Source organism: Schistocerca nitens, chromosome 7 (genome assembly GCF_023898315.1).
Source record: "Schistocerca nitens isolate TAMUIC-IGC-003100 chromosome 7, iqSchNite1.1, whole genome shotgun sequence".
Taxonomy (NCBI): Eukaryota; Metazoa; Arthropoda; class Insecta; order Orthoptera; family Acrididae; genus Schistocerca; species Schistocerca nitens.
The window spans coordinates 380,949,552-380,975,269 of NC_064620.1; the positions used below are offsets into that span (position 1 = coordinate 380,949,552).

A 25,718-nucleotide genomic window follows, 5' to 3' on the forward strand; every position below is an offset into this window, starting at 1 on the left:
TAAGCACCTTCATCATCTCTGCATAACTACTGCAGGCTATGTCCACTTGCTTACTTTGTCCAAGCCTTAGCTGGCCTCTACAGTCTTCCTGTATCTCCAAACGTATGCATCACAACATTAACTATTTCTTGTTGCCTCATGATATGCCCTGTCAACCTACATTTTTTAGTCAAATGGTGCAATAAATATATAAGGCACACAACACAAAAACAGTGACAGACCACTTTGTGGTACCTTGATGCGTGAGGTGTCATGATTTAAGTCAGATGGCAAAGTACTGTTCTGCTGAAAAGTCTGTGTGTGGTAAAAGTGATATTACAAAGTCTACAACATGCCTGTTATTGATATTACTATTGTTTATGACACCAGTTAAAGTATCTTAAGAAGAAGTAAGCAAGAAGTGCCTCAAACACTGACAATAGTGTTCAGGTGCCTGGTGGCATGGACACCAAAGGAAAGAAAAAGTCACTTTTCATCATGGCAAGAGGCCGACTGCATGCAGTTAAAAGTCACTGAATTTCTGAAACAGCTTAAAAATAACCCTAGCATTAGAACTTTTTTTTTCCTGAATGGAAGAAATTGTAATACAGAAAATTAAAACAAGTTTTCATTATGCTCTCCCAGGAATAGCAAGAATAGCAACAAATTATGACAGGGAGATATCTTGCACTGTTCAGTGTTTCCTCAGCATCAGTGTTGTACAGTCACTGTAGGCTACAATTATTGTCACACTGTTATGCCCAAAGCTGGTTCTCTATGTTGCTATCTGAGACTCACTCATAATTGCTGCTCTTTTGCTCACTGCCACTCTCAGAAACTGCCACCACAAAAACCAAGACAAAATCTGCTCTCATCATTAAGGTCCCTCTAGTAGTATCTCCCCTCTGGGGGCAGACAGCATAGTGATGAGATGCAACAGGACCAGCAAATAGTTTCTAATTTTCCTAGAAAACACTTTTGACAACAATGGCCCTAATTTAATTTATGCTCCAGTCTTTATATAATCAATAACGGCTGTTTTGGTAGTGTGGTAATCCGAGCATGGACCTATATTGTACCGTCACCAGGTAGCAGAATGACAAACATTGTGCACTGTTCAAAACAATAACAAAACTGAAACAATGAAACCCCTATTTTAAGTTTTGTGTGGTCCAGACTTAAAATACGTAAAATTGAGGAACATGCAGAAGTGAGGAAAATGTCAAAACCCCCCAAAATATGATCAAAAACACATGTAATTGGCATATATGATTAAAAATCGCAATCCTCTCCAATACTTTGCATAAAATCTGTCTAAGTGAAGGAAATTAAATGTACAATACAATGTTTATACAATAATATGTGGTAATGAATTTCATCAGTTCTTAAAAAGTCACAGATGTGTAACAGCAAGTAAAAACTCATTGAAAAATTGAAATTGGTATCTCGAGAAAAGGTAATCGAGCTATTTTCCGACATGCTATGACCACAAATCATACATTTAAAACACATGTTTTTGAGAGATCATACTTTGTTCTCATCCAGAAAAAGCAAAAAATTGATGAACATGTTGAACCAAATACACCATATCAGCTAAGTGGTTAAGCCATAAACTAGTGGACATCTGCTTAATAACATACTTTGTCACCATTGCTGTTATTATTTATTACTTTTCTTATGAGCCACACTTTGTAAGAGAGAAACAGATGTGGAAAAATGAGTTTGCTTCCCCAATTGATATTACAATCTTATTAGAAGTCATCTCAGGGAATTTATGTACATTGTGTAAAATTTAAATCTGAAAGAAAGTTCAGGTGCTACAGTTTTGCTTCATGCCCTTTATCACTGCTGCCAATCTTTACAATCTACTGTGTGTGGTGTACATGGTGGAAAGTATATACATGAGCTCTGTATGTAGTTGTTGCAACTGCATCATGTCAGATTTGAACATGACAGTCTTTAAAATGTGCTATCGCAAAACCCTTGTTCTATTTCTGTGTGAAATCTCTGTCATAGCACATCATCTGCACAAAGAGTATATTTTCAGCACTTCACACAATACTTTCACCCTTACCAGCACTCCTGAAGGGTCACTTCTCCACACTTCCAGTAGATGAGCTCATTTTATGTGTGTTAGTATTGCGTGGTGGCTGTCGTGGCGGCACTGGCTACTGTGTGACTCCACAAGTCACCAGCCAATAAAGTTCACTAGCAGTAAATGGACAACATTTCCTCAATTATGACCGAGCATATTCTTCAAGACTCAGTGTTTGAATTTAAAAGTTCGACAATCTGATATTGATGCTGACCACAGTACATCAGAAATACATGGAAAAAGATGAGATTGAGGTTTAAGTGGCACAAGAAAAGGTGGTGACTGGGCCCCTCCATCACATATTGGCTTGGTCCGGAACACTGCATCGAATGTCTTGTTTTTCCATTACTGCTGCAACCTAGCAGTAGTTCATCATAATTGTGTGGTGGAGCTAAATGGTGCAAGTTGCTTGGCAACACCAACTGTGGATTACATCAGCATTTCCTCTCTCACATCTCCTCTCTTCACAACAGCCTAAAATATTCCCTTAACTCTGTCACCACCCATGGTGTGAACCATCTGTCTTTTGTGCCACTTATATCTTGTTCAGTCACATCAAATATAAATAGGAAGAAAACAGGATGAAGTCAAGCCAGCATTTTTTTAGGGAAAAAGAGAAGGATAGGGTGGAAAACCTTCCCCAGTCTATCACTCTCTCCTCCCTGTGGAAAGAAGTAATACTTCAAAAATTAAAATGATGCCATAACTGTTATTTTTGTATGTGTCAATCAGCAGTACTAAACATTTTGCTTGCTGAACATAATCAATGGCCAGTAACACAGTCTCGTATTTAGAAGCTTTCTCAGTTGAAGTTTCCTTTCACAAGATTACTCTTTCAGAAATTCAAATAAGAGATCAAGGGTTTTCAAGTTCATTACAGTGTTCCTCCTCTCTCCACTGCAAGGTGTTTTGATTCATGTATCACTATCTATCAATAAGGGGTTTCCATGCCATATCTTCACAGGTGTTTATTTTATACATCCTGACTGATAAAAATGTGAAGCACCCACAAGCCACAGTCAGCTGTCAACAAAACTTCATATATGTACACACCATCGGCAGGTACGTAAATGATTAGAGTTGCAATGCTCTGTGAGAGGTAGAACAACCACCTGAATGCAGTTCTATTGTTCATGTTGTTACCAGATCTGGAAGTGTGTATAAGGGGATAAAGAGTGACAGATAATGAGTGATCACTGTGAAGGACAAGGAGATACCACATACTCACATGTGACAGTACTATCAGCACCTGACAGAGTTTGAATGGGGCCTCATTGGGAGTCTCCAGTTGTTCAACTGGTCAAATCATGCCATATTCAGATTTGTGGGGCTTTCATACATGGCAGTGGGCTGATGCCAGACAGTACGGGAACAAGAGTGCAGGCATTTTCATTGTTGATCACATCTTACCTTCACAAGAGAGGAGTATCATATTTTGCAACAAGCACATCATTACCCTTTCACATGTGCACCTGGCTTTTGAGAACAAGTAATGGTCTCGCTGGAACATCCCACGTCACTGGTTGGAGACAAGCAGCAGCTGGAATATGGAATTTCTGTCTTACTGTCCCACGTGTAGGCAGCTGTTAACAACACAACATGAATAGCTGTGTTTGGAGTGGCACAAAGAAACAGCATGGACTGCTGATGAATGGCATCACATTTTGCTCACCGATGAATCACAGTGGTGCACTATCCCAAATGACCACTGTCAGTAAGCATGACAGCAACCTGGGAAGATGTCCCATTCTTCCAATGTTTTGTAGAGGTGCAGCAGTGCTACTCCTAGCATCATGGCATGGGGAGCAATCAGGTATGACTTCAGGTCATGGCTGGGTAGTAATTTAGAGAACTCTGATGGCACAATGGTGTGTTATGGATGTCCTGAATCCTCACGTGTTACCTCAGTATCATGGTACCATTTTTCAATGGGACAATGCAAGCCCACACATGACACATGTTTCTGTGAACTGTCTGTGTGATATTGGGATACTCCCATGGCCAATAAGATCCCCAGATCTGTCCTCAATAGAAGATGTGGGACCAACTTTGCTTCTTTCTTTGCTTTTGGGTGCTCCACTTTTTTTGTTAGACACTGTATACTGCTTTAAGTAGACAGAGGTAAACATAAATGGGTTACACTCTACTGCCTAGCAGGATGAATTACAATAAATCTCACAATGACTTTGCTAGGTATAAAAATTAAATAGAAATAATAATACAATGGGGTACAGTGGATATTTGTAATCAATATGAGGACAGAAAGTGAGCTAGATGTGTGGTGTCAGAAACGGACTTCATTCCATACCTGGCACTATCTGGCACAAAGTGTGTCAATTGTAATGAAATATTAATGGTGACTGCAATGGCAATAAGGCTACATTAGTTGAAACAGGTCCGCCCCCAGTAGCTGAGTAGTCAGCGAGACAGACTGTCAATCCTAAGGGCCCGGGTTCGATTCCCGGCTGGGTCAGAGATTTTCTCCGCTCAGGGACTGGGTGTTGTGTTTTCCTAATCATCATCATTTCATCCCCATCGACGCGCAGGTCGCCGAAGTGGCGTCAAATCGAAAGACCTGCACCAGGCGAACGGTCTACCCGACGGGAGGCCCTAGCCACACGACATTTCATTTCAGTTGAAACAGTACATTGTTCAGTGAGTTTAAACTTGTGACTAGACACTGTGACAGAAATTTGCAGCAAAGTGTACTACAATCAGTGCTGATGGGAAAAGTTCATAACAACTAGCTAAATACAGAATTCAAGCTTCTGAGGAGAAACGTGATCATGAAATACCATAGAGGGAGCCGTACTGAACGAGAGAATACCTTCTATCAAGGAACCTTCAAACTGTCTGTGTGAGCAACACAAAAAATTGTCATTCCAGAGTGTGTTCATTCCCATAACAGTATGTAACATTGTCCTCTTACGGAGAATAGATGGTTGCTATGCTGTGTGTACTGTGCATTGATACTGTATGTTAATTTCTAACACAAGTTTTAAGTTTGCAAGATACTTTTCAGCTTTCTGGGCATACTGTCATTTGTTAAAACATTTTAATGGAAGTGATCACAAAGAAATGTAAAATTACAATGTGCTGATAACTGATTTTCATTGATTGACATTTATTTTTAGATTGAACTCACTAAAGACCCAGTGTCTATGTACAGTATTAGTCACAACACCATCACTAGTTAGAACATGCCAAGGAACCTGTACTTAAATACAATGTTGGCCATATGATCATTACTAAGTGTAACAGAGCAATAATAACATTAATACTACTACTACATCTACTACTACTAACAATAATAACAATAATAATAATAATAATTATTATTATTATAATTATTATTATTGTCATTATTATTATTATTATTATTATTATTAGCACTAATAATAATAACAACAATTATTATTAATAAGTGTAAAACATCATTATTACAATTGTTATTGATGTGGTACACTTAGCAAGAATGATACGGCGAATACTGTACTTAAGTACAGCTTCGTTGGCAAGCATGTTCTGAGTTATACTTAGTAATAATAGTGTTGTAGCCAAGACTATATACAGAACTGAGTCTTTAGCAAACTTAATCTGAAGATGGTTGGCAATCAACGGAAACCAGTTATCAGCAAATTGTAACTTTATGTTTTATTGTGATTAAGACTACTAAAAGGAATTTAACAAATAGTACAGATCACTGTATCTCCATCACCAAATGATGTCAGGTCTTACATACTATTATTAACTATATGGCAGCACACTTGTTTCTGATGAATTTCTTTGGTTCAATATATATGTGGATCAAGTGGTTCACTTTATTGGCTCATCAATAACTTGCGATAAAATGAAAAATTTCCAATAGTCTGATCAAGATTTCACATACTTGTACAAGATAATTGATCCTGCAGGTAGCAATTACCCATTTTGGTTTCACTGTTTTTTGTCTTTATGAATTTTATTGTTTCCCCAGTGCCTCGTTCAACCCCAATGCTCTTCAGCAGCTTCCATATTTTAAACCTTTGTAAAGTTAATCCTAATAGCTTTTACCATATGTTTCATGTGAGGTAGTAATGACTGTAGAGTGCAAGCTGTAAATACGTGTTACAGGATCCCCCTCGCTCCATATTTCTTAAAGGAGCCATCTTCATCGTATCTGGTTCCTCATGCTATTAAATCTTGTCTCATTCTACACTTTTGCTGTTTTTCCCTCACATCCTGCTCTACTCTACCTCCCCAGACTCATGTTTTTGAGTGACTTTCCTAATTTATTCTTCAAACAATGTAAAACCCCGGATGAAATAATGACAAAATTGCAACTTTCCATATAGCGCAGATGTTGAGTATGTCTCTCTCTCTCTCTCTCTCTCTCTCTCTCTCACACACACACACACACACACACACACACACACACACACAGTCTCTGGCTGTTCTTCATTAGTCTTTTTTCATCTGCCTCTTATCTTTATTTTACCAAATGAAGGACCTCCTGGTACAAAAAGAAAGCAATTCTGTTGGTAACGCTGTGCTGTTGGTTCTGTCATCACTTGATAACAATACAGTGTCGTGAGCTAGGTAGGAACCATCTCATATGCATTAACAATAACAACTTTTAACAGAAAATGCATGCTTGCTTAACTGCTGGAATGGCAGTTATATGTGCAAGAGATATGCTTGCTTGTGTGAATGAATGTGTGTGTTTTCTTTTCTGAAGAAGGATTTGGTCGAAAGCTAAATCTGTAAGAGTCTTTATGTTGCATTTTTCTGCAACTCAGTTTGTCATCTTTATGGTAAGTAGCAGTCTATCTTTTTCATTCAATATAAAGAGGGAAAAATTCTAGTACTGCCAATAGACACAGTTAAAAGTGAAAACACTAATCCTGCCTTTAGGAATTATTAGTTACTTCCTCAGGGAGGAAAGAGAAGGGGGTTGGAGGAAGTTAGAAAGGAGTGGCACTCTCCTCTTATTAAGTATGGCCCAGCCATTCTCTCTCTCTGTGTAATTTCATATCTTTCTCAAATGAATTTTTCTTTTAAGATTTGAATACAAAGACAGTTGTAGATTTCATTATGGTCTATCAGCACCACATGACACTTTACTTATTAGTCTTTTTAAAAATGCATTAATCATGTAATAATGTTTCAGCTATGTTCAAGTACATTACCAAATCCATAATTTGAACAAAGGACAAACTAACATAAAAAATTATTACAAAACACTTCTGAAGGCTTTCATAACAATTAACTATCATTAATGAGAATCTTCTTTGGTCTGTGTTTTTGAAAAGGTTATAACTGAACATCTTACATCATTAGCAGCATGGCCACTACCTTGGAAAAGTTATTGATTTTGCAGTTTCACTGATCAGTTTTTCATGGGCTAGCACATGCTTTGCATTTACGACTATGCTGATAAGTGTCAAACAATAACAGTTATTTATGCTCATAATAATGGCATGCCTGTGTGCAATGAAAATTATTGCAATAGCACTACTAAAGTGAACTTGCAATCTAGGAGTTAACTTAATAAGGTAATTCATGAGGAGTCCTGTGTACAATACGAACAGTGAAAGGAGAAAAAGTAACTACTCCTCACATAGTTGAGACATTAAACAAGACTGTGAACATTTCTGAGGCTTTCAGGTAAATTTTAGGTAAATTATGCAATTTTGCACTGTCTGGTCTAGATTTTTTTTTTCTTGTTCTCATAAGAGCTTGATTCCCTGTCATCTAGTGAATAAAGCAGCTTCTGGAGTACACTGTGAGAACAGGCATTGCTACCTTTGCACTTCCATGGAATTAGCCGTTCCAAAATTGAGACTAGTAACCTCTGAATGGTGGGGAACTATGAACAAAATACTATAAAGAACATTGCATTGTTTACAGTGACATCATCTGTATGTGTGCGCGTGTTTTATAGTATTTAACTCATGAGGACACTATTCAAAAGCTCAGCAACATTCAGTCAGCCATGAGAGGTTAATCGTTTCTCAGTCTTGTTTATGGGACTATTGTGTCAGTTGTTTGATGCCTGACTAATATGATGAGTGGTTACAATTTCTTTTTCCAGTCTTTGAAATTTATAAAGTATGTATTGAACAAGACATTGATTAAATTCTCATCTGAATTTGCAAGGATTCCCGATTTTTTGCTTGATGCATGTAGATAGCCTGTCTATATCAAAATAAATGTTTCCTTTTTGGCAAACATAAAGGGCATAAAATTTGTGTTATTACTGTGGTTGTGTATATCAAAGTTCATCCAAAGCTGGTGTATACTATCAGTCACAGCCACCATTACATAAAAGTGTAGTGGGAAACAGTGTAGGGCTCTCTGTAGGGTACATACTTCACCTAATATTCATAACTGCACTACAGCACGGCATACTTCTGTTAGGCAATAGGGAATAAAAGTACACAAAATAAGCTAGTTCGGTAAACAACTGAATATACATGTATGTTTGTTTGTAAACTGAATAATATCTTTGTATGATTTTTGACATACAGAATAAACATTAGCTACCTTAAATTATTCAGTTTATTTCACACTGGGATAAAATTCTGAAACTCTTTGGAAACACAAAATTGCTAAAAAATCTGAATCATCATACAACTGTATTACGAAAGCATAATACGAATTACTATGAAAGAATATAATCTCTGAAGGCTGACAAATATTTACCACTACCACTCACTTTCAAAATATTTTGAGGGTTTTCAATGACTGCTCAAAGTAACAATACTACTGCAGAAAGTATGATGGAAACACATCATTTCAAAAAAGAGATACATCTGCAAAGTAAATTTGAAGAATAAATTACTCATGAATATAAGTGACCATATTGGTTACATAATGTGGTTGTATTTTATGAGACAGCTAAACTGCCTATCGATTCTCTACAAAATGTATATAAAAATGCCTCCACTCAAGTTTCTATAAGAGTTAAAAGAGGAGAGACTCCCTTTTAAATCGATCTAACATGTTTGAAATGTATGCAGCCATGTACTAAAAGTCTTCCACACTTTACAAGCACCTACAATGAATACACATGAGAATGCATTTGTACAAATACCCTTCACCCAACAAGCAGCAGAGGATGCGTATACAGCTGGGAGCTGTAAAAGCGAACAAGCAATTCTGCAAAGCATGTTACATGATGTAGAAATTCTCACCCTTACCAAGTAACCCAAATGCTGGCACTAGTCGTGGGAAAACATCACGCTTCCAAACTGACTGCCAAAGGGAAACTTTTGACTGATGTGTCCTGGAATCTTTTATAATGTCTGTGTTTACATCTTCTGTTGCAACTTCATCTTCACTTACTTTATTCCCTAATCCACAAAGTAAACAAAATGCAATAACAGCAAAATCCAAGTAACTGAAAAGAATTTCATCCTGATACAAATCATCAAAGCTAAGTGTCTGCTACTGCCAGTAAAATGAGAAAGACTTGAAGTAAATATAAGAAACTTGTGTACCAAAAGATGTGACTGCTTTTTTGAGAATAGAGGTCCAAGTGGAAGAAGCAATCTTTGATATAACATGTTGCAAATTCCTGCCTAGGCAGATTAAAAGTTTTACACCATAGACATACCGTGTTGTGGGGCAATATTTATGCATGGGTGCTGAAGGTGTAATAACATAACTTATTTAGAAATACTGATAAAAAATACTTTTTTCTTGCTCATCATTTACCAACAGGAGCAACACAGGAAACAGATGCAAATGAGTAATAAGTTTTTTCACCCTATAACATAAGCAAATGACATCTGATTTAGTGTTATATTTTGTGGTAGTATTGTGTTAAGTAGGTAGTGGACAAAAAAATCAGGCTTGTATCTGAACGTGACCTGCGGTACAATAAAAACTGAATTAATATTACAACTGATTTTTATAAAAGTGAAGTGTAACACATAAAAGGATGCAACAACAGACAGCTGTGAAGAATAGTTTAAAATATAATAAGTACAGCTATAGTCTGTTGTGCTACAATAACAACAACTCAATAAAGAGATCATCAAAATAACACTTATAACACAAGCAATAACTAATCAATTACACACTAATCAATCAATAAGACCACCAAATAAAGGTGGTAGTGCAGTAGATTTTAAAGCATGGAAAGCTATATTACTAACAATGAGTGAAAGTGTACACAGTGTTATCCCACAAACTGTATGCTGTCTCTCTCTTCTTCAACACGCAAAGCACTGCAGCTAAGAGAAATGTCACACTTAGAGACACAGAATTTTATGGGGAATTTAATGGACAGCACATGCAGGTGCCAACAACTAATTCTTCAGTACCATGTATGTTTGCCACAATTAACCACAGTAGCACCTACATGACTGACACACACATGCAGATCAAAATGTACTGTTAGTACGGTGGAGTGCTAAAGGTCTTTGCAGTCATGAGATAACTATTTACTATTTTTTTTTAATTTGTTATATCAGGTGTGACATTTTCTCAATTTACGGCATTGGCATTATTGAATGGGTACCATAAATACAAGTGCACTTGCTAGCATCTAGGGAAGCATGCCTATAAAGTAACACTAATTCTTCGTGATAAACAGTGTAGAAAGTTAGCATTGACAAAATATGGCAAATTAATTATAACTCAGCACATGTAATTAATATGGCATTTGAATTTGTTTGGTGTTTGGCTCTAGAATGTTCCTTAATTGGTTATGTAATTCACAAACACACTATCAGAACAGATAATCAACAGCTGTATTGTGGAGGTACTGATCAGTAAATGACCACATAAAAAGGAACTGTGGGTTTGGGGGTGCACAATAAAAACTGAAGAAGTGAAAGACATATGAGAGAACTTCATGGAGGATAGTTCACAGATTTATAGAACCAATGGTTGATTTGTGACAGTACATGCTGGTACGCCGTACCAGTACCTCAGATGGAAAAAAAACAGATTTTGAAATGTGGTACGGTGGAGCTTTACTTTTTATCAGTGCAAACATTGTATTCGCACTTTCAAAATGCACAGAAAAGTGTTAATATAACTTTTTAAGAAGCCAAAATTTCAAAAACATCCCTCCAGAGTGTCACACTACTGGAACCTCTTTTTTTAATAATCAGGCACTGTATACACCTATAAACCGAACTAAGTTGAGACGGCCAGGATGTAGCAGTGAGGAGCGAGATGCTGACGGGATTGGGAGGGAGGGAGGGAGGGAGGGAGGGAGGGAGAGAGAGAGAGAGAGAGAGAGAGAGAGAGAGAGAGAGAGAGAGAGAGAGAGATGGACAACTAGTTTTGAGGTGGATTTAGAGTTGGGACTAGCAGGTATTGAGGCCAGGAGAAGAACTGTTGAATGTGTTAATAGTGTTGGCTCCTACCTAAGCACTGCAGAGAAGCTGGTGCCAATGACAAGGTAAGAAAAAGGGAGGGGGGAGGATAACTCAGATGACAAAGTTATATAGCAGCCATTTCAGTATTGGGCTCAATGGCATGGTCTGCCACTAGATGATCAACCTTGCCCTATGCCATTGTTTGACAGTCGTCGTTATTTTAAGGAAGCAAATTTGGTTAATGTTGAGACCCATGTGAAAGGTTGCTTGGACATTCCAATAACACCCTCTCTACCATGTAATAAATACTAATGTTGCAACACTGAATATTTAGGATAGACAAAATTTTTGGTGGTCTGTAATGGTATATCAAAATGGTTATACACTGAAGAGCCACAGAAATTGGTACACCTGCCTAATATTGTGTAGGGCCCCCACAAGCACACAGAGTGCTGCAACACAATGTGGCATGGATTTAACTAATGTCTGGAGTAGTGCTGGAGGGAAATGACACCATGAATCTTGCAAGGCTGTCCATAAATCTGTAAGAGGGTGGAGATCTCTGCTGAATAGCATCCAGATATGCTCAATAATGTTCATGTCTGGAGCCACTCTGTAGCAATTCTGGATGTGTGGGGTGTTGCATTGTCCTGCTGGAATTGTCCAAGTCTGTCGGAATGCACAATGGACATGAATGGATGCAGGTGATCAGACAGGATGCTTACTTGCGTGTTACCTGTCAGAGTCGTATCTAGACGTATCAGGGTCTCATATCACTCCAACTGTACATGTCTCACACCATTATAGAGCCTCCATCAGCTTGAACAGTCCCCTGCTGACATGCAGGGTCCATGGATTCATGAGGTCTTCTCCATACCTGTACACATCCATAGGCTCGATACAACTTGAAACACGACTTGTCCAACCAGGCAATATGTTTCCAGTCATCAAAAATCCAATGTCAGTGTAGATGGGAGCAGGTGAGGTGTAAAGCTTTGTGTCATGCAGTCATCAAGGGTACACGAGTGGGCCTTGAGCTCCGAAAGCCCACATCGATGATGTTTCGTGGAATGGTTTGCACGTTGACACTTGTTGATGGCCCAGCATTGAAATCTGCAGCAATTTACAGAACGGTTGCACTTCTGTCATGCTGAATGATTCTCTTCAGTCGTTGTTTGTCCCATCCTTGCAGGATCTTTTTCCGGCCACAGCAATGTCTGAGATTTGATGTTTTATCGGATTCCTGATATTCACTTGTGAAATTGTCATATGGGAAAACCCCACTTCATTGCTACGACATTGTAGGTGTCACCACCAGCGCCAACCTTGTGTGAAGGCTCTGAAAAGCTAATCATTTGCACATCACAGCAACTTCTTCCTGTCAGTTAAATTTCGCATCTGTAGCACGTCATCTTCGTGGTGTAGCAATTTTAATGGCCAGTAGTGTAGTTTTAATATGCACGAATAACAAAGTAGTTGTGCTTGGATTTTTATCAAACTCAATCAGGAACTCATGCTCATGTTAATTTCTATCAAGAACTATTATTGTTTAGCTTTGTGGAATAATGGAAAATTTTAATTTATTGTTACAGAAGATTTATTTATTTCTAAAGTAGGTAACAAAAGAAGTTAATTACACAAGTGTAACAGATGATAATCGAAAGTCCATAATGATAATATTATGAAAAAGATAGATTGCCATTCACTGTATACAGGAGATTTCGACTCACAGTCAGGCACAACAAAAAGACTGCTATAGATTTAAGGTTTCAGCCAACAGTCCGCTCTCAGCAGCCAGAGACATCAGGTGTGTGGTGTGAGTTGTGATATATATATATATATATATATATATATATATATATATATATATATATATATATATGTGTGTGTGTGTGTGTGTGTGTGTGTGTGTGTGTGTGTGTGTGTGTGTGTGTGTGTGTGTGTGTGTGTTTTTTCTAATTCAGAACAAGATATATTGGTCGAGAGCTTAAATGTATAACAGTCTTTTTGTTGTGCCTGTCTTCAACTTAGTCTCCTCTATATGGCGAGTAGCAATCTGTCCTTTTCATAACATTGTCATAACAGATAATAATGTTGTTCTGTAGTCTTTAATTTGAAGACTTGTTTGCAGCAGTATGTCTTCTCTATTCTCTCTTATACTGCACCATTATTTGCAGTCTAGATCTACATCTACGAGGATTGCCCAGAAAGTAATGCACTACATTTTTTCTCAGCAGAAAACAATGCTATGAATGCAAAACATTATATATGTATTATTTGAAGTCTCCTGAGTGAGCATGCCAAGTTTCAGTCATTTCTGACAGATAGTGTACCTGCAGGACAGTTTCAAAATTGCATTTGTAGGTGATGTATGTAACAAGAAAATGTGCCATCATTGAACTTTTCACTGCAGAGAAAAACACCGTGGGGAATATTCACAAACACTTGTGCAAAGTCTATGGAGTGTCTGCTGTGGAAAGAAGTACAGTTAATCACAGGGCTCGGAGGGTGAGGTCATCAGAAGGAGGTTCAGCGGAGCTCCTGATTTGCAGTGGCCGGGGAGACCATCCATGGCTGTCACACCTGAAAGGTTGCAGTGAGCTGATATTGTCATTTGTGAGGATGCTATTTGTAGAAGACAATTTGAAGGTGATGAGGAAGTGACACACGCAGTGAAGCACCACCAGAACAAGGACTGATATCGACAGGACATACATGCCCTTGTTTCGCACTGGAGGAAGACCATGGAACAATATGGAGATTACATGGGAAAATATGGCACGTAGATAAAACACCATTCTGTCATGTGTGTAATTCTCATTATGTTCAATAAAGAATTGTTGAAGAAAAACATGCAATGCATTACCTTCTGGGCAACCCTCTTATATTTACGTCTACACCTATACTACACAAGCCATCTTATAGGGTACGGCGGATGGTACTTTGTGTACCACTGTCACTTCCCCCATATCCTGCTCTAGTCATGAATGGTTTGCAGGAAGAGCAATGCTGGAAAGCCTCTGTGTGAGCTCAAATCTCTTTAATTTCACCTTTACAGTCTTTTCATGAGATATACATAGGAGGAAGCAGTATATTGGTCGACCATTTTGAGAATATACACTCTCAGAAATTTTATAGTATACCACATCGTGATGCAGAATGTTTCTCTTGAAGAATCTACCACTGAAGTTGCAGAGCATATCCCTGACACATTTTTCCTAACTACATGAACCTGTACAGAAACATGCTGTTCTTCTTTGAATCTTCTCTATTTTCTCTAATAATCCTACCTGATATGGGTCCCAGATTGATGAGCACCATTCAAGTATTGATTGAATGACGGTTTTGTAAGCTACTTTCTTAGTGGATGGAATACATTTCCTGACATGTCTTCCCAGTGAATCAGAATCTGTATCTGCCTTACCTATGATTAGTTGGATATTGTTATTCAGTTATAATTCACTGCATATTCCCATGTGTTTTATGGATGTCACTGCTTCCAGTGTTTGTTCTGTAATTATGTACTCATACAATAATGGAATTTTTTTCTGGCTATTTATGTACAATACATTATATTTGTTTATATTGAGGGTCAATTTCCAATCCCTGCACCTAGTGTCTGTCCTCTGCAGATCTTCCTGCATTTTGTTACAGTTTTCGAGCATTGCAACTTCTCTGTATACAGTAGCATAATCAACAAAAAGCCTCATGGAACTTCAGACATTATCCACTATGTCATTTATATATACTGAGAAAAGTGATGGTCCTATAAAACTCCCTTGGGCTATGCCCGAAGTTACTTGCATGTGGGATGGATGTTGTATGGAAAGACAAGAGTTGACTTTTGTAGTGATTCCTACTTTGCAGTTATAATTTTATGCCAAAAGCTGTGAAGCACAGTGGTTGTCCTCCAGAAGGGTCAAACTGTTTTGCAGTCAAAATTCTGATACACATTCTTTTTAGACCAGGAGGTCTACAACGATACCTCCTTAAAGTAACAAAGTGACAAAGTCAAGCATAGGAGGGGGCGATGTCAGGTCACGTTCATCTGCACACAGAATATGGCAGTGACAGGAAAGCTGGGTATTTCAATTTTGGATACATTCACACCCTGCCTGTTAACAAGCAGTATTGAGTATGCTTAGCAGGGTGGTAATATTTTATCACTTTTCTGCATATTTTGAAACAATGAAAATTAATTACAACTGTTACATTAACGGTCACAAGAATAATCCGCAACTGACTATGGCAACTGAAACCTGAGGTAACAGAATGATATGAAATGATGAACAAATGGAAAGCATGACCAAAATAGTCCTCTGACTGATTTTAGCTATGGTAGCTGGCCCGTGAAAATGTAGCTTTCAGTCACTTTATTACTTCAATATAAATATAGCAGTAACCAATAGGACAGTAGGCAATTGTAAATCTCTGAAACCTGCCAGCTTTTTCACAAAATGAAGTGTGGTCTGGCACAAGACAATCATTCTGCTTAACTCTTACATCACACACAACTTACATCCAATATCCCAAACGGCAAATGAGACAGGCAATCCATTGTACCCTCTTCGTGAACGGTGTGGTGTTACACACGACTTAGGTAGTGAGATGTGTAGCCCTGTGTCTATCTAGCCAAAAAATGATGTTTTTAAACCATATAACAGTTTAGTGGTTAAGACTATAAAGCTGCTTGAAGGTTTTTGTTATCTGTTTTGCTTGTGACAAATGCAGGGAGGGCCACCATGTGGCTTCAAGGTTGGGTGTTGATTGCAGTTTTACCACAAGTTGCTGTACTAGTGTGGGCTTTGTGTATTCTCATTTAGTTGTCATCCCAGGTTGGAGTATCATGGTGTACCACTACGTAAAAGCAGGGACAGTGACAATACTTTTTGATGTCAGGGCAAAGCAGAGGAAATCGACTGAAACATTAACTAACTTCATTCTTTCAAATGAACTTGCTATGACTGCAGAAGTGAAGTTCCCTATACTGTAATGTTTTAAATTGAGTTATTGTACATGCAAAGTTTATTACAGGAAAAACACTTTGAATTCATTTATAGAAAGTCACTATTTGTTGAAGCATTTCAATTCCAGTGTAAGCAAGACTGCATCGGTGACAAAATCCTTCGTAACTGTACCAGCAAAGACCAATGATAATTTGATCTTAGCTGCAGATGATCAAATCTACAAAAAGTCTACAGTGTCAAATTTCAACACACGCCATACCATAAAAGGAAAAAGTGTAACATCATGGACCCTATTCGACTCCTCTTATGCAGTTGCATCTGGTTCCATCCAGTTCAATGCCATTTGCTGATGAATGAAGCTACTATTATTTCTGTGTTTCAGTCCAGTGAGTTTATATGCTGAAGGGCGGCCTCAACAACAAAGTAATGAGATTCATTGAAGTATTTTGAGTCTTAATCAAATTGTTGTACGCCCTAATACAAACTGAGATTTATTGATATTTATTTACACTTTCTCACAGCAATATTATGTTTTGAACAAACTGTAATGTCCAATGGAAACCTTAGTAATGCTCAAAGTGAATCAACCAAATGCTCTAAACTGCAAATAATGAGGTGACTAGCTGTATTTAATCCAGTTACTTCCTTTCACACATATTCACAACTATGAAACTTTTGAACTTGTACATGACAGAGAATTTTCAATGCAGACTTTTAGATTCCAGTGCCTTACTTATTCATCTCTCTAAGGGTTTACTAAACAGTTCACTTAGTTGCTAACGCAAAATGTAGCACTAGCTAAATGACATCTGTGTAGTTAATAGAAAAGTAACTGCTCCTTTTTAAAAAAAAAAAAAACTATTAATTAAGATCTCACTCACCAACAATCCCAAATGCTGAAACTATACGAGCTACCCCATTACTGCTCAGCCTCTGTCCAACACGTGTTCTGTTGCCAACATCAATTCTTGTTACTAGATCTCTTATTTCTTCTTGAGAATATTCAACTTTGTCATCTACAACAATCAATTCTCTGGGCTCCATGCGATCAATCTTTAACACCCTGAATCGTGTTTGTGTATTATTTGTCCCCATTAAATAGAATCTCTGAAAACAGATTTAAAAAAAAATCAGAATACCAGAAACACATCCTGAGTACAAATAATAGAAAGAACAAATAATATAATGCGGAAAATTCAGGATGGAATACAAACAACGGATCAGTAAAATTAGCCACTCATCATATATTAGAGACTTAAGAGTCAGATAGGCACTCGGTCATGGTAGTCCAGCTAGTGAACCTTTTTTGACAGTCTCACTCTTACTCTCACTCACTCTCTCTGGGAGGGGGAGGGGCTGGAGGTGTTTATGAAAAAACAGAGGTTCATAAGTTGAGCTACCATATTCCACTTCTTGTTTGTGTGCCTAAGTGATACTCAGTACCTACAACATCAGTGATTATCTATACTAGGCCTAATTCCATTAGAAAGGCACGTATGCAGTACCTTTTAGCTTAACACTATACAACAACTAGATACTGGGGTCCAAACAAATTTGCAAACCGATCGTTGGGTGACAGGTTAAGCACTCACATGAAAGTTATAAGCAAACACACCTTAGTTGTGTAAATAACGTATTGCATATTTTTTCTGCTTCACAAAAATTTAAAGATGCTTCACAATATACATAAAAATAAATTAAACGTAACTGAAATTTGGGACACTTAAAACCAAAGAGAGTAGGCTTTCTTTGAAATGATATGAAACACAGGCAGCATTCTGTTAATCACTTTCATTAATGACAACAAGCAGTGACAAATAGGCCTGCAGCAGATAGAATATCTCCAATGTAATCTTTCCATAAATTTAATTTCTTTCTGAACATATTGTACAAGAGCTTTCTTCACAGGAATGGCATTTGCATAACAAATTTATGTCTGTATCTTATGACCAGCTCAAGTTCAGGATTAGAAACACCAAAATGAACTGTTGACTTGACAAAATTGTGACTGATCACTGTGTTCATGCTTCCCATCACAACAATGATAAATAGTAGAGTCATATCACCAGCATGGGCGAGAAATCATTGACAAACATAAGTTGGATGAATTTTTTATTTCAGGCTGGTATATGATTAATGCTTGCATACTAGGCCCTGATTCTGATAGATTTCCATTGTGATTAAATTCAAAGTTTATAATTTAATGACAATATTTTCATTATTTCATCCTGAATTTTTGGTTGTTTAAAGTTTATAATTTATTAGTCCTAAAGTTAAACATGAGTTTTTCTGTGGAAAAACATTCAAAACCTGAGGATTCCTAGGCAAGGAGTGGAAAGGTACATGTTTGTAATCGACAGGGCAGGTAGGCAATAAACAAACGGATCGGGTAAGGGACCGAGTAGAGACGAAATTTTAACCGTAATGAAAATGAAATATAAATGAGTGAAAATGTGACCAGGCGAACTGATGACAGACAGCTCATTGAATTTTTTTCTGAATTACAAAAGGTAAGAAATGATCGAGACGACGGCCTAATGCGAGATGACACTAGATGGATGCGGACGGCCTAATGCGAGATGACAACTAGATGGATGCGCAAAGATGAATAATATAACGTATGGTTACACCTAGAATAGGTCTTTGTCCCGCAGTGCATGTCGATGATAGAACAGACAAGTATCATGAACCAATTCGTTACCGTAATATTATGTTTTGTGTGTGCAACTTCATATGATAGAGGAATAACAATAACACCTATGCCAAAATACAATACTGTCTATAACATATAAGGAGCTTTATTATGTGTCGTACACCAATCTGAAAAAGTGCAACTCACAGACTTGGTTTCATACAATGCTATTTTCTGTATGGGACTAATCATAGGGTGAAAGACAATACTTTTGTTCGCCATTCTGCCGAACTATCTTTCAACCCTGAACGCATTAACCCGACTGTCACAGTGTCACAACATTATGTTTCGCTTCTGTCAGGTACGGCTGTTCGCACAAAGATCTTACTTCAAAACTATAACTGGTTGACAATAAAATCCATTCCACTAAAGATTTCGGTAACACGAAGCCTACTTTGATGTCTAGAAATGTTTGTGCGGTGCGATTACCCTATAGAACAGAACGTATATTAAAAACTAATCGCTTCATTCAAATATTTCTAGATATTAAGGTCGGTCTTTGCTGCAGCGTGTGGAAACAGAACCACGTCCCGCCACTGCTGTGGCGTCACTTTAATGGCATGAAGTATCTGAGTAACTTTTCGGTTTATCTTCATATCGCAGTACTATACAATAACTTTGGAGAACGCCAGAGTGCTTATTTTTATTTACATTATTGTTTATATTATTGGAGCGTTTACGCACTGTATGTTGCTATAATGTATTTGAGGGTTATAACGCCACAGTTTTTACTGTGTAAAGGCATAAATGGCATCCGTGCATTGTCTTCAGACGCTAGTAGTATATTAGATAATGGTCTGTTTATTGATAGTTGAAAATGAAACTTGCGGGCCGATTTATTCTTCTGTAATAAGTTAGTTATTTGTGTGTTGTAGTTCGGAGCAGCGAGACTGTCGAAACAGTTCCCATTGTAACACCAAGAACTCTGAATTTTCCACCGCGTTTTGAGAAGCCAAGAGAAGCATGGGTGGAAAATATGGACACTGCTGAAGAACGAAAATTGGGAATTACAAACCTTCATCCAGAAGTTTTTGGTGCACCACCGAGGATAGATATCATACATGAAAATGCAAGGTGGCAGCGAATGTACAGATTTGTTGTAAGTTTACCGTAGAATGTGACAGACGCCCCAAATATTCGCATAGTTCGAAATTTTGTACAAATTTTTGTTTTTGCTTGGCAGAGCTACGCACACACGAAGACTAGGGCAGAAGTTCGTGGAGGCGGTCGGAAGCCTTGGCCTCAGAAGGGACTGGGAAGAGCTCGACATGGTAGTATACGGTCGCCCATATGGAAAGGCGGTGGTGTTGCACATGGACCACGATCTCCGACGCCACACTTTTATATGTTACCATTTTACACAAGAATACATGGATTGATCAGTATGTTGTCAGTGAAACTTGCACAGGTAAATGTCTCTGACGCATATTCTTGTACTGAACCGTGATTTAATTCAGTAATTTAATTTTGTGGGCAGGTGTTGCATACCACATAGAACAAGCCTGATTTCAGTGGTAGACTTACGCTGTTTTAGTTCAAGACTGGATGAGTTCAAATAGACATCTCCAAGGAAAGCACAAATGTCATGCTTGATAAGCCTTAATGAAAAAGAACACATATGAGATCTGATCTGATTACTGCATTTGAGTTAACATAATGAGTATAGTGTTGTTACACGAGTCTTGCTGCCACATTATCACAAATAGGAAAATAATGTAGGAATTGTAGCATAGCCCAATAAATAAATGTTACAAGTGCAGGCTATTTTCCTTTAATAGTGATCCCATGAACATAGCAATTATCCACGAGGCTTAAGTATTCTTTCACCAGTGACTGCCTTTGGATCAGTTTTGAAGCTGTTTAGATACTTCAGTTAGGCTTCATGTAATACCACTTCCGTTTGTTTAAAAAATAATCGACCAAGCTGTTATATTCCTAGCAACTTCCTGTTGCATGTTAATTTCTTCACAAATTCATAATCAGAGAAGTATCACCTTAAAGTCTACCCAAGACCTAGAGCTGCATTTCAGATTAGTCATTTGCCTAATTTTCTTTCCAAATGCCCTCCACCATTATCATTACAGAACCAGGCAAACACAGCGGTCAGTATTAGAGACTCCAGAAGTAATCCATTACTCTTTATCAAAGCAGGACAGAACAGCTAAACCAAAGATTGCAGTACCATCAGTCGGCTTTGACCCATGACACCATCAAGATAGTGGACACCCCTTTTTAAAGCATTGGTTATTGCACATGCAAACAGATGCAAATAATACAAGCCATTTTGGAATGAATTTTCACTCTGCAGCAGAATGTGCACTGATATGAATCTTAGTGGCGGGTTTAAACTGTGTGCCGGATGGGAATCAAACCAGGGACCTTTACCTATTGTGGGCTAGTGGTTTACCAACTGAGCTACCCACCAGCAATGTCTGATTTCCTACCTTCCAAACTTCTCAGAAATTTTCCTGCATAGCATGCAGGACTAGTGCTCCTGAAAGAAAAGGTATTGTGGGGACATGACATAGGCACAGCGTGGGGGATTGATTCCAGAATTTTCACTCTGCAGTAGAGTGTACACTGATGTGAAACTTCCTGGTGGGAAAACTGTGTGCCGTGAGTCATGCCCAGTTTTAATCTACCAACAAGTTTCCTGTCAGCACACACTCCTCTGCAGAGTGAAAATTCATTCAACCCCTAAGCTGAGCCTAAGCCATGTCTCCACAGTATCCTTTCTTCAATGAGTGCCTTTCCTGCAAGTTACACAGGAGACCTCCTGTGAAGTTTGGAAGGCAGGAGACAATATACTAGTGGAAGTAAAGCTATGAGGATGGGTTGTGTTGTGAATTGTGCTCAGGTAGCACAGTTGCTAGAGCATTTGCCCACGAAATGCAAAGGTCCCTGTTTTGAGTCCCAGCCCGGCATACAGTTCTAATCTCCTGCGAAGTTTCAGTCCAAGAAATAGATAATTGCAGAAATACATGAAAACTAAAGGGACAACTGCAGGGATTAGATGGTTTGGGGTGTAGAAGAAACTAATAATACAAAAATCTTAATAATGAAGCCAACCAATGCAAATACTATTGCAAAAATAAGGCAAATAAAATCCTCAGCAAAAAAAAAAGAAAAAGAAGGGGAAAAAAAAACAATAACAACTTGTATCGGAAATTTTACTTGACCTATATACTTCAAACAAAGTCCAGGAACCCACACATAACTACAAAACATGGTTCTGCAAATGTCATGTGACCTGTTTATTGTAAGTACAAGTTGTTGCTTCTGCTGTGTCAACTGGCAGCTATGTAATCTGGAGAAGAATCCAATAGCGGACTCATGGTAGCTGAGGACACTGCAGCAGCTCAGAGTGAAAATTGGTAACACCCTTATGTGGCAGTTTTGACAGCTACTGGTGAGATGGGCTGGCCCCATTGGTAGCTCAGCTTGACAATAACAGTGGCCACTGAGTCGAACTATATTTTGAAGATACACAATTCCTCCCAGATCACTGCCTGCATTGTCCTCAGGTGGATGACGATGTCAGATGCTGTGTAGTTATGCTGAATGCTGAACCTGTCCCACTGGTACTGTAGGCCTTTAGACCTATGCGACCGCTGTAGTTAAGGCCATCTTCTGCCCTAGACCAGAGTAATGTTCTTAGACCCCCAGACTTGTGTTGACATCAGTACTAAATGCTGGACTCTTATCAGCTGTGACTTCAGATCACTGATTGTCTCATAGGGCACCACTGGAAGGCCAGCACTAGAACATTCTCACAAACAATATGTTACCATACCATAACCAGAGAATTGGGTGTGAATGATTTGAACTTCACTGATTGTGTACCAAAGGTGGTGGGGGTGGAGTATTTGTGTCATTGATGAAAGGTTCTGCTCTATGACATCATCTGTAATGACCGATTCAATTCTGCTCTTCCCAAGTCATCAGTCGTCTTCATTTCTGCTACATATACTACACACAATTTGTTACAGGATCTTTACTGTTTAATTAAACACTTGCTAGATGTTGTTGCAGCCTACTTCTAGTCTGACCAAAATTACTGTTGGATTGACACTTCGGCAGAAATGTGTGGAGCCATGAAACAGACTTGCCACATCACACATGAAATACACGTGCAATCTTACATTTCATTCAACTCACTCCAACAGGAAAACTATTCACTTTATGAATATGGAACTTGCATCAGTGTGTTCTGAAAGAATTACACTATGTTTTGATTTTAGTTTACTGAGGTGATATTCAGACAATTTAGGAAAGTACATTTTCTCACGATGTTACCGAATTTTCGATGTTTGGGGAAACTTTTTTGTTGTTGAAATAAGGAGACTGCATTATGTGAGTGAAATCTTAAGAATGCATCATATTTTCATATGTTCAAATGCGGAACTCTGTTGACGATCCCAAATGTGACATAATTTGAGTTAAATAAGGCTCCAGCTCTCAGCTGATACACATCTACAGAGCAGCAAGTAAAGTGTTTATCTTTTCCTGTGTTTTCCATGTAGTGCATTTCGTACATGTTTCTCTATTTAAGACGTTTAATCTCATGTTTTTGTAAGTGTAAATTCATTCAGTGTGTAGCACTGTAGTTGCTCACTGAACAGCCTGCTACGTAGCTCATTAACACATCAGCTCCCATTGGTGACAAATCAGGAAGGTAGCAAGTTGCATATCTAGGATTGTCTGCTTTTGTACTTCACTTCTTCAGTTAGTCTTGCTAGGATGGCTAGTATGTGTGCATGCTGTGTACAGATGCAGGAGGAGCTGGTTGTGGTTCACGAACAGCTGAATTAACTTTTGGCTACGGTCAGTCACCATCAGGCTGCTGCCTCATGGTGTAGAAGTAGTGGAGAATTTGGCGCATTACATGAGGCACCTGAGGTGTCACTTCTTTTGCCCACAGGCTGTGCTTCCGAGGCACTTCCTAGTGCACAAGACACAGTGGATCTGCCCTCACACCAGGGTGAGTGGCAGATGGTTGCTCACTGCGTACGGCCAATGTGTAGACTGGTCACCTGGCCCTGCCCATTCACCCTGTGAGTGGGCAGGTGTGCACTCCTTCAGCAAGGTCCAAGCGAGCACACGGGGGAGGGGGGATTTACTAGTTATTGGGAGCTCCAATGTTAGATTTGTTATGGAGCCTCTTAGGCAGATAGGATGTGTTATGGAGCCTCTTAGACAGATAGCAATGAGGGCTGGAAAGAAAGCCTATGTGTGCTTGGTATGTCTGCTGTGGGGCATCATCTGAGATGTGAAGGCAGCCTTGCCTGTGGCTATCAAGCGTGCAGGGTGGAGTCATCTGCATGTTGTGGCTCATGTCAGCACCAGTGACACCTGTCGCATGGATTATGAGGTGATCCTCAGTTCACACAGGTGGCTGATGGAGGTGGTGAAGACTGCTGGCCTTGTGCATGGGGTGCAAGCAGAGATCACAGTTTACAGCGTTGTTCCCAGAGTTGATCGGGGTCCTTTGGTTTGGAGCCGAGTGGAGGATCTTAACCAAAGGCTTCGTCAACTCTGTGACGGTCTTGGCTGCAGATTTCTAGATCTGCATTATCGTGTGGGGGTTTGTAGGGCCCCCCTGGACAAGTCAGGTGTGCACTACAGTGCACAAAGGAAGTGGGTACTCAGGTAGAAGAGTACTTGTGGGGTGACATGAGGGGTTTTTAGGCTAGGCAGTAGTATAAGTTGCTCTGATGAACACTCGCCAGTCAGTATGCAGCAAGGGAAGTAAAACAGTGCTCAGAATTAAGGCACACTTCGACTTTCACAATTTATCAGTAAACTGTTGAAGTATTTGTAATAAAGTTCCCGAATTTACTGCCCTCCAGGTAAGTTCTAGATCTCAAATTATTCTTGGGACCGAGAGCTGGCTGGAACTCAAAGTGGAAAGCTCTGAGATACTTAGCGAGTCATAAAACATATATAGAAAAGACAGATTACATGCCATAGGTGGGAGTGTTCGTTGCAGTTCACGAAGATATTGTCTGTATTAAGGTCAAAGTTGAGTGTGACAGTGAAGTCATCTGGTCACGTATAATAGGTGTAGGTAAAACCAAGTTAATTGTGGGACCTATGGTCAATAGCACATAAACACCCAGATCATGCAATACTGTTTGGAGGCAACTTTAACTTGCCAAGTGTGAACTGGGATGTCTATAGATTCATTGCATGGGGTTCAGACAGACTATTATATGAAATACTTTTGAACACGTATTCTGAAAATTTTGTTGAGGAACTAGCTGGGCAGTCCACACACACTGGAAATATCTTAGACCTTGTAGCTACCAGTAGGCTAGACCTTATTTACAATGTCAGTATAGAAACAGGTTGTAGCAATCATGATGTCATTATAGCAATTAAGATTACAAAAGTTAATATATCAGTCAAGAAGTCTAGGAGTGTTTTTCTGCTAGATAGAGTAGATAAGCAGTTAGTAATGTCACACTTAGACACTAAATTGCTATCACTTAGTCCCAGTAAGATGGATGAGGAGGAATTATGGCCAAAGTTTAAGCAGATTGTAAGTAGTGGTCTGGAGAGTTATATGCCTAGTAAGTGGATAAAGGATGGAAAAGATCCATCATGGTTTAATAACAAAATCAGGCAGTTGCTGAGGGAACAGAGACTGTTGCACTCACGGTTCAAAAGGG

At 38.7% G+C, this 25,718-nt stretch overlaps 2 protein-coding genes across 3 annotated transcripts in view; one reads left to right on the forward strand and one right to left on the reverse strand.

The window, feature by feature from the left end:
• LOC126194915 (polyphosphoinositide phosphatase) overlaps window positions 1–19,374 on the reverse strand; it is a 187,387-nt gene extending 168,013 nt beyond the window's left edge. Inside the window, exons 1-3 of one of the 2 annotated variants that reach the window (XM_049933286.1) lie at window positions 19,195–19,374; window positions 17,237–17,462; window positions 9,256–9,408 (exon numbers count right to left, since the gene is read on the reverse strand). In XM_049933286.1, the coding sequence (XP_049789243.1) occupies window positions 9,256–9,408; window positions 17,237–17,462; window positions 19,195–19,269 (454 nt within the window). In that variant the 5' untranslated portion in view covers window positions 19,270–19,374. The remainder of the gene's footprint in view (window positions 1–9,255; window positions 9,409–17,236; window positions 17,463–19,194) is intronic. The other variant, XM_049933287.1, reaches the window with a different exon arrangement.
• A 278-nt stretch (window positions 19,375–19,652) lies between these two features.
• Window positions 19,653–25,718, forward strand: part of LOC126194860 (39S ribosomal protein L4, mitochondrial) — a 52,199-nt gene continuing 46,133 nt past the window's right edge. Inside the window, exons 1-3 of the mRNA XM_049933204.1 lie at window positions 19,653–19,842; window positions 19,923–20,146; window positions 20,231–20,455. Of these exons, the coding sequence (XP_049789161.1) occupies window positions 19,746–19,842; window positions 19,923–20,146; window positions 20,231–20,455 (546 nt within the window). The 5' untranslated portion in view covers window positions 19,653–19,745. The remainder of the gene's footprint in view (window positions 19,843–19,922; window positions 20,147–20,230; window positions 20,456–25,718) is intronic.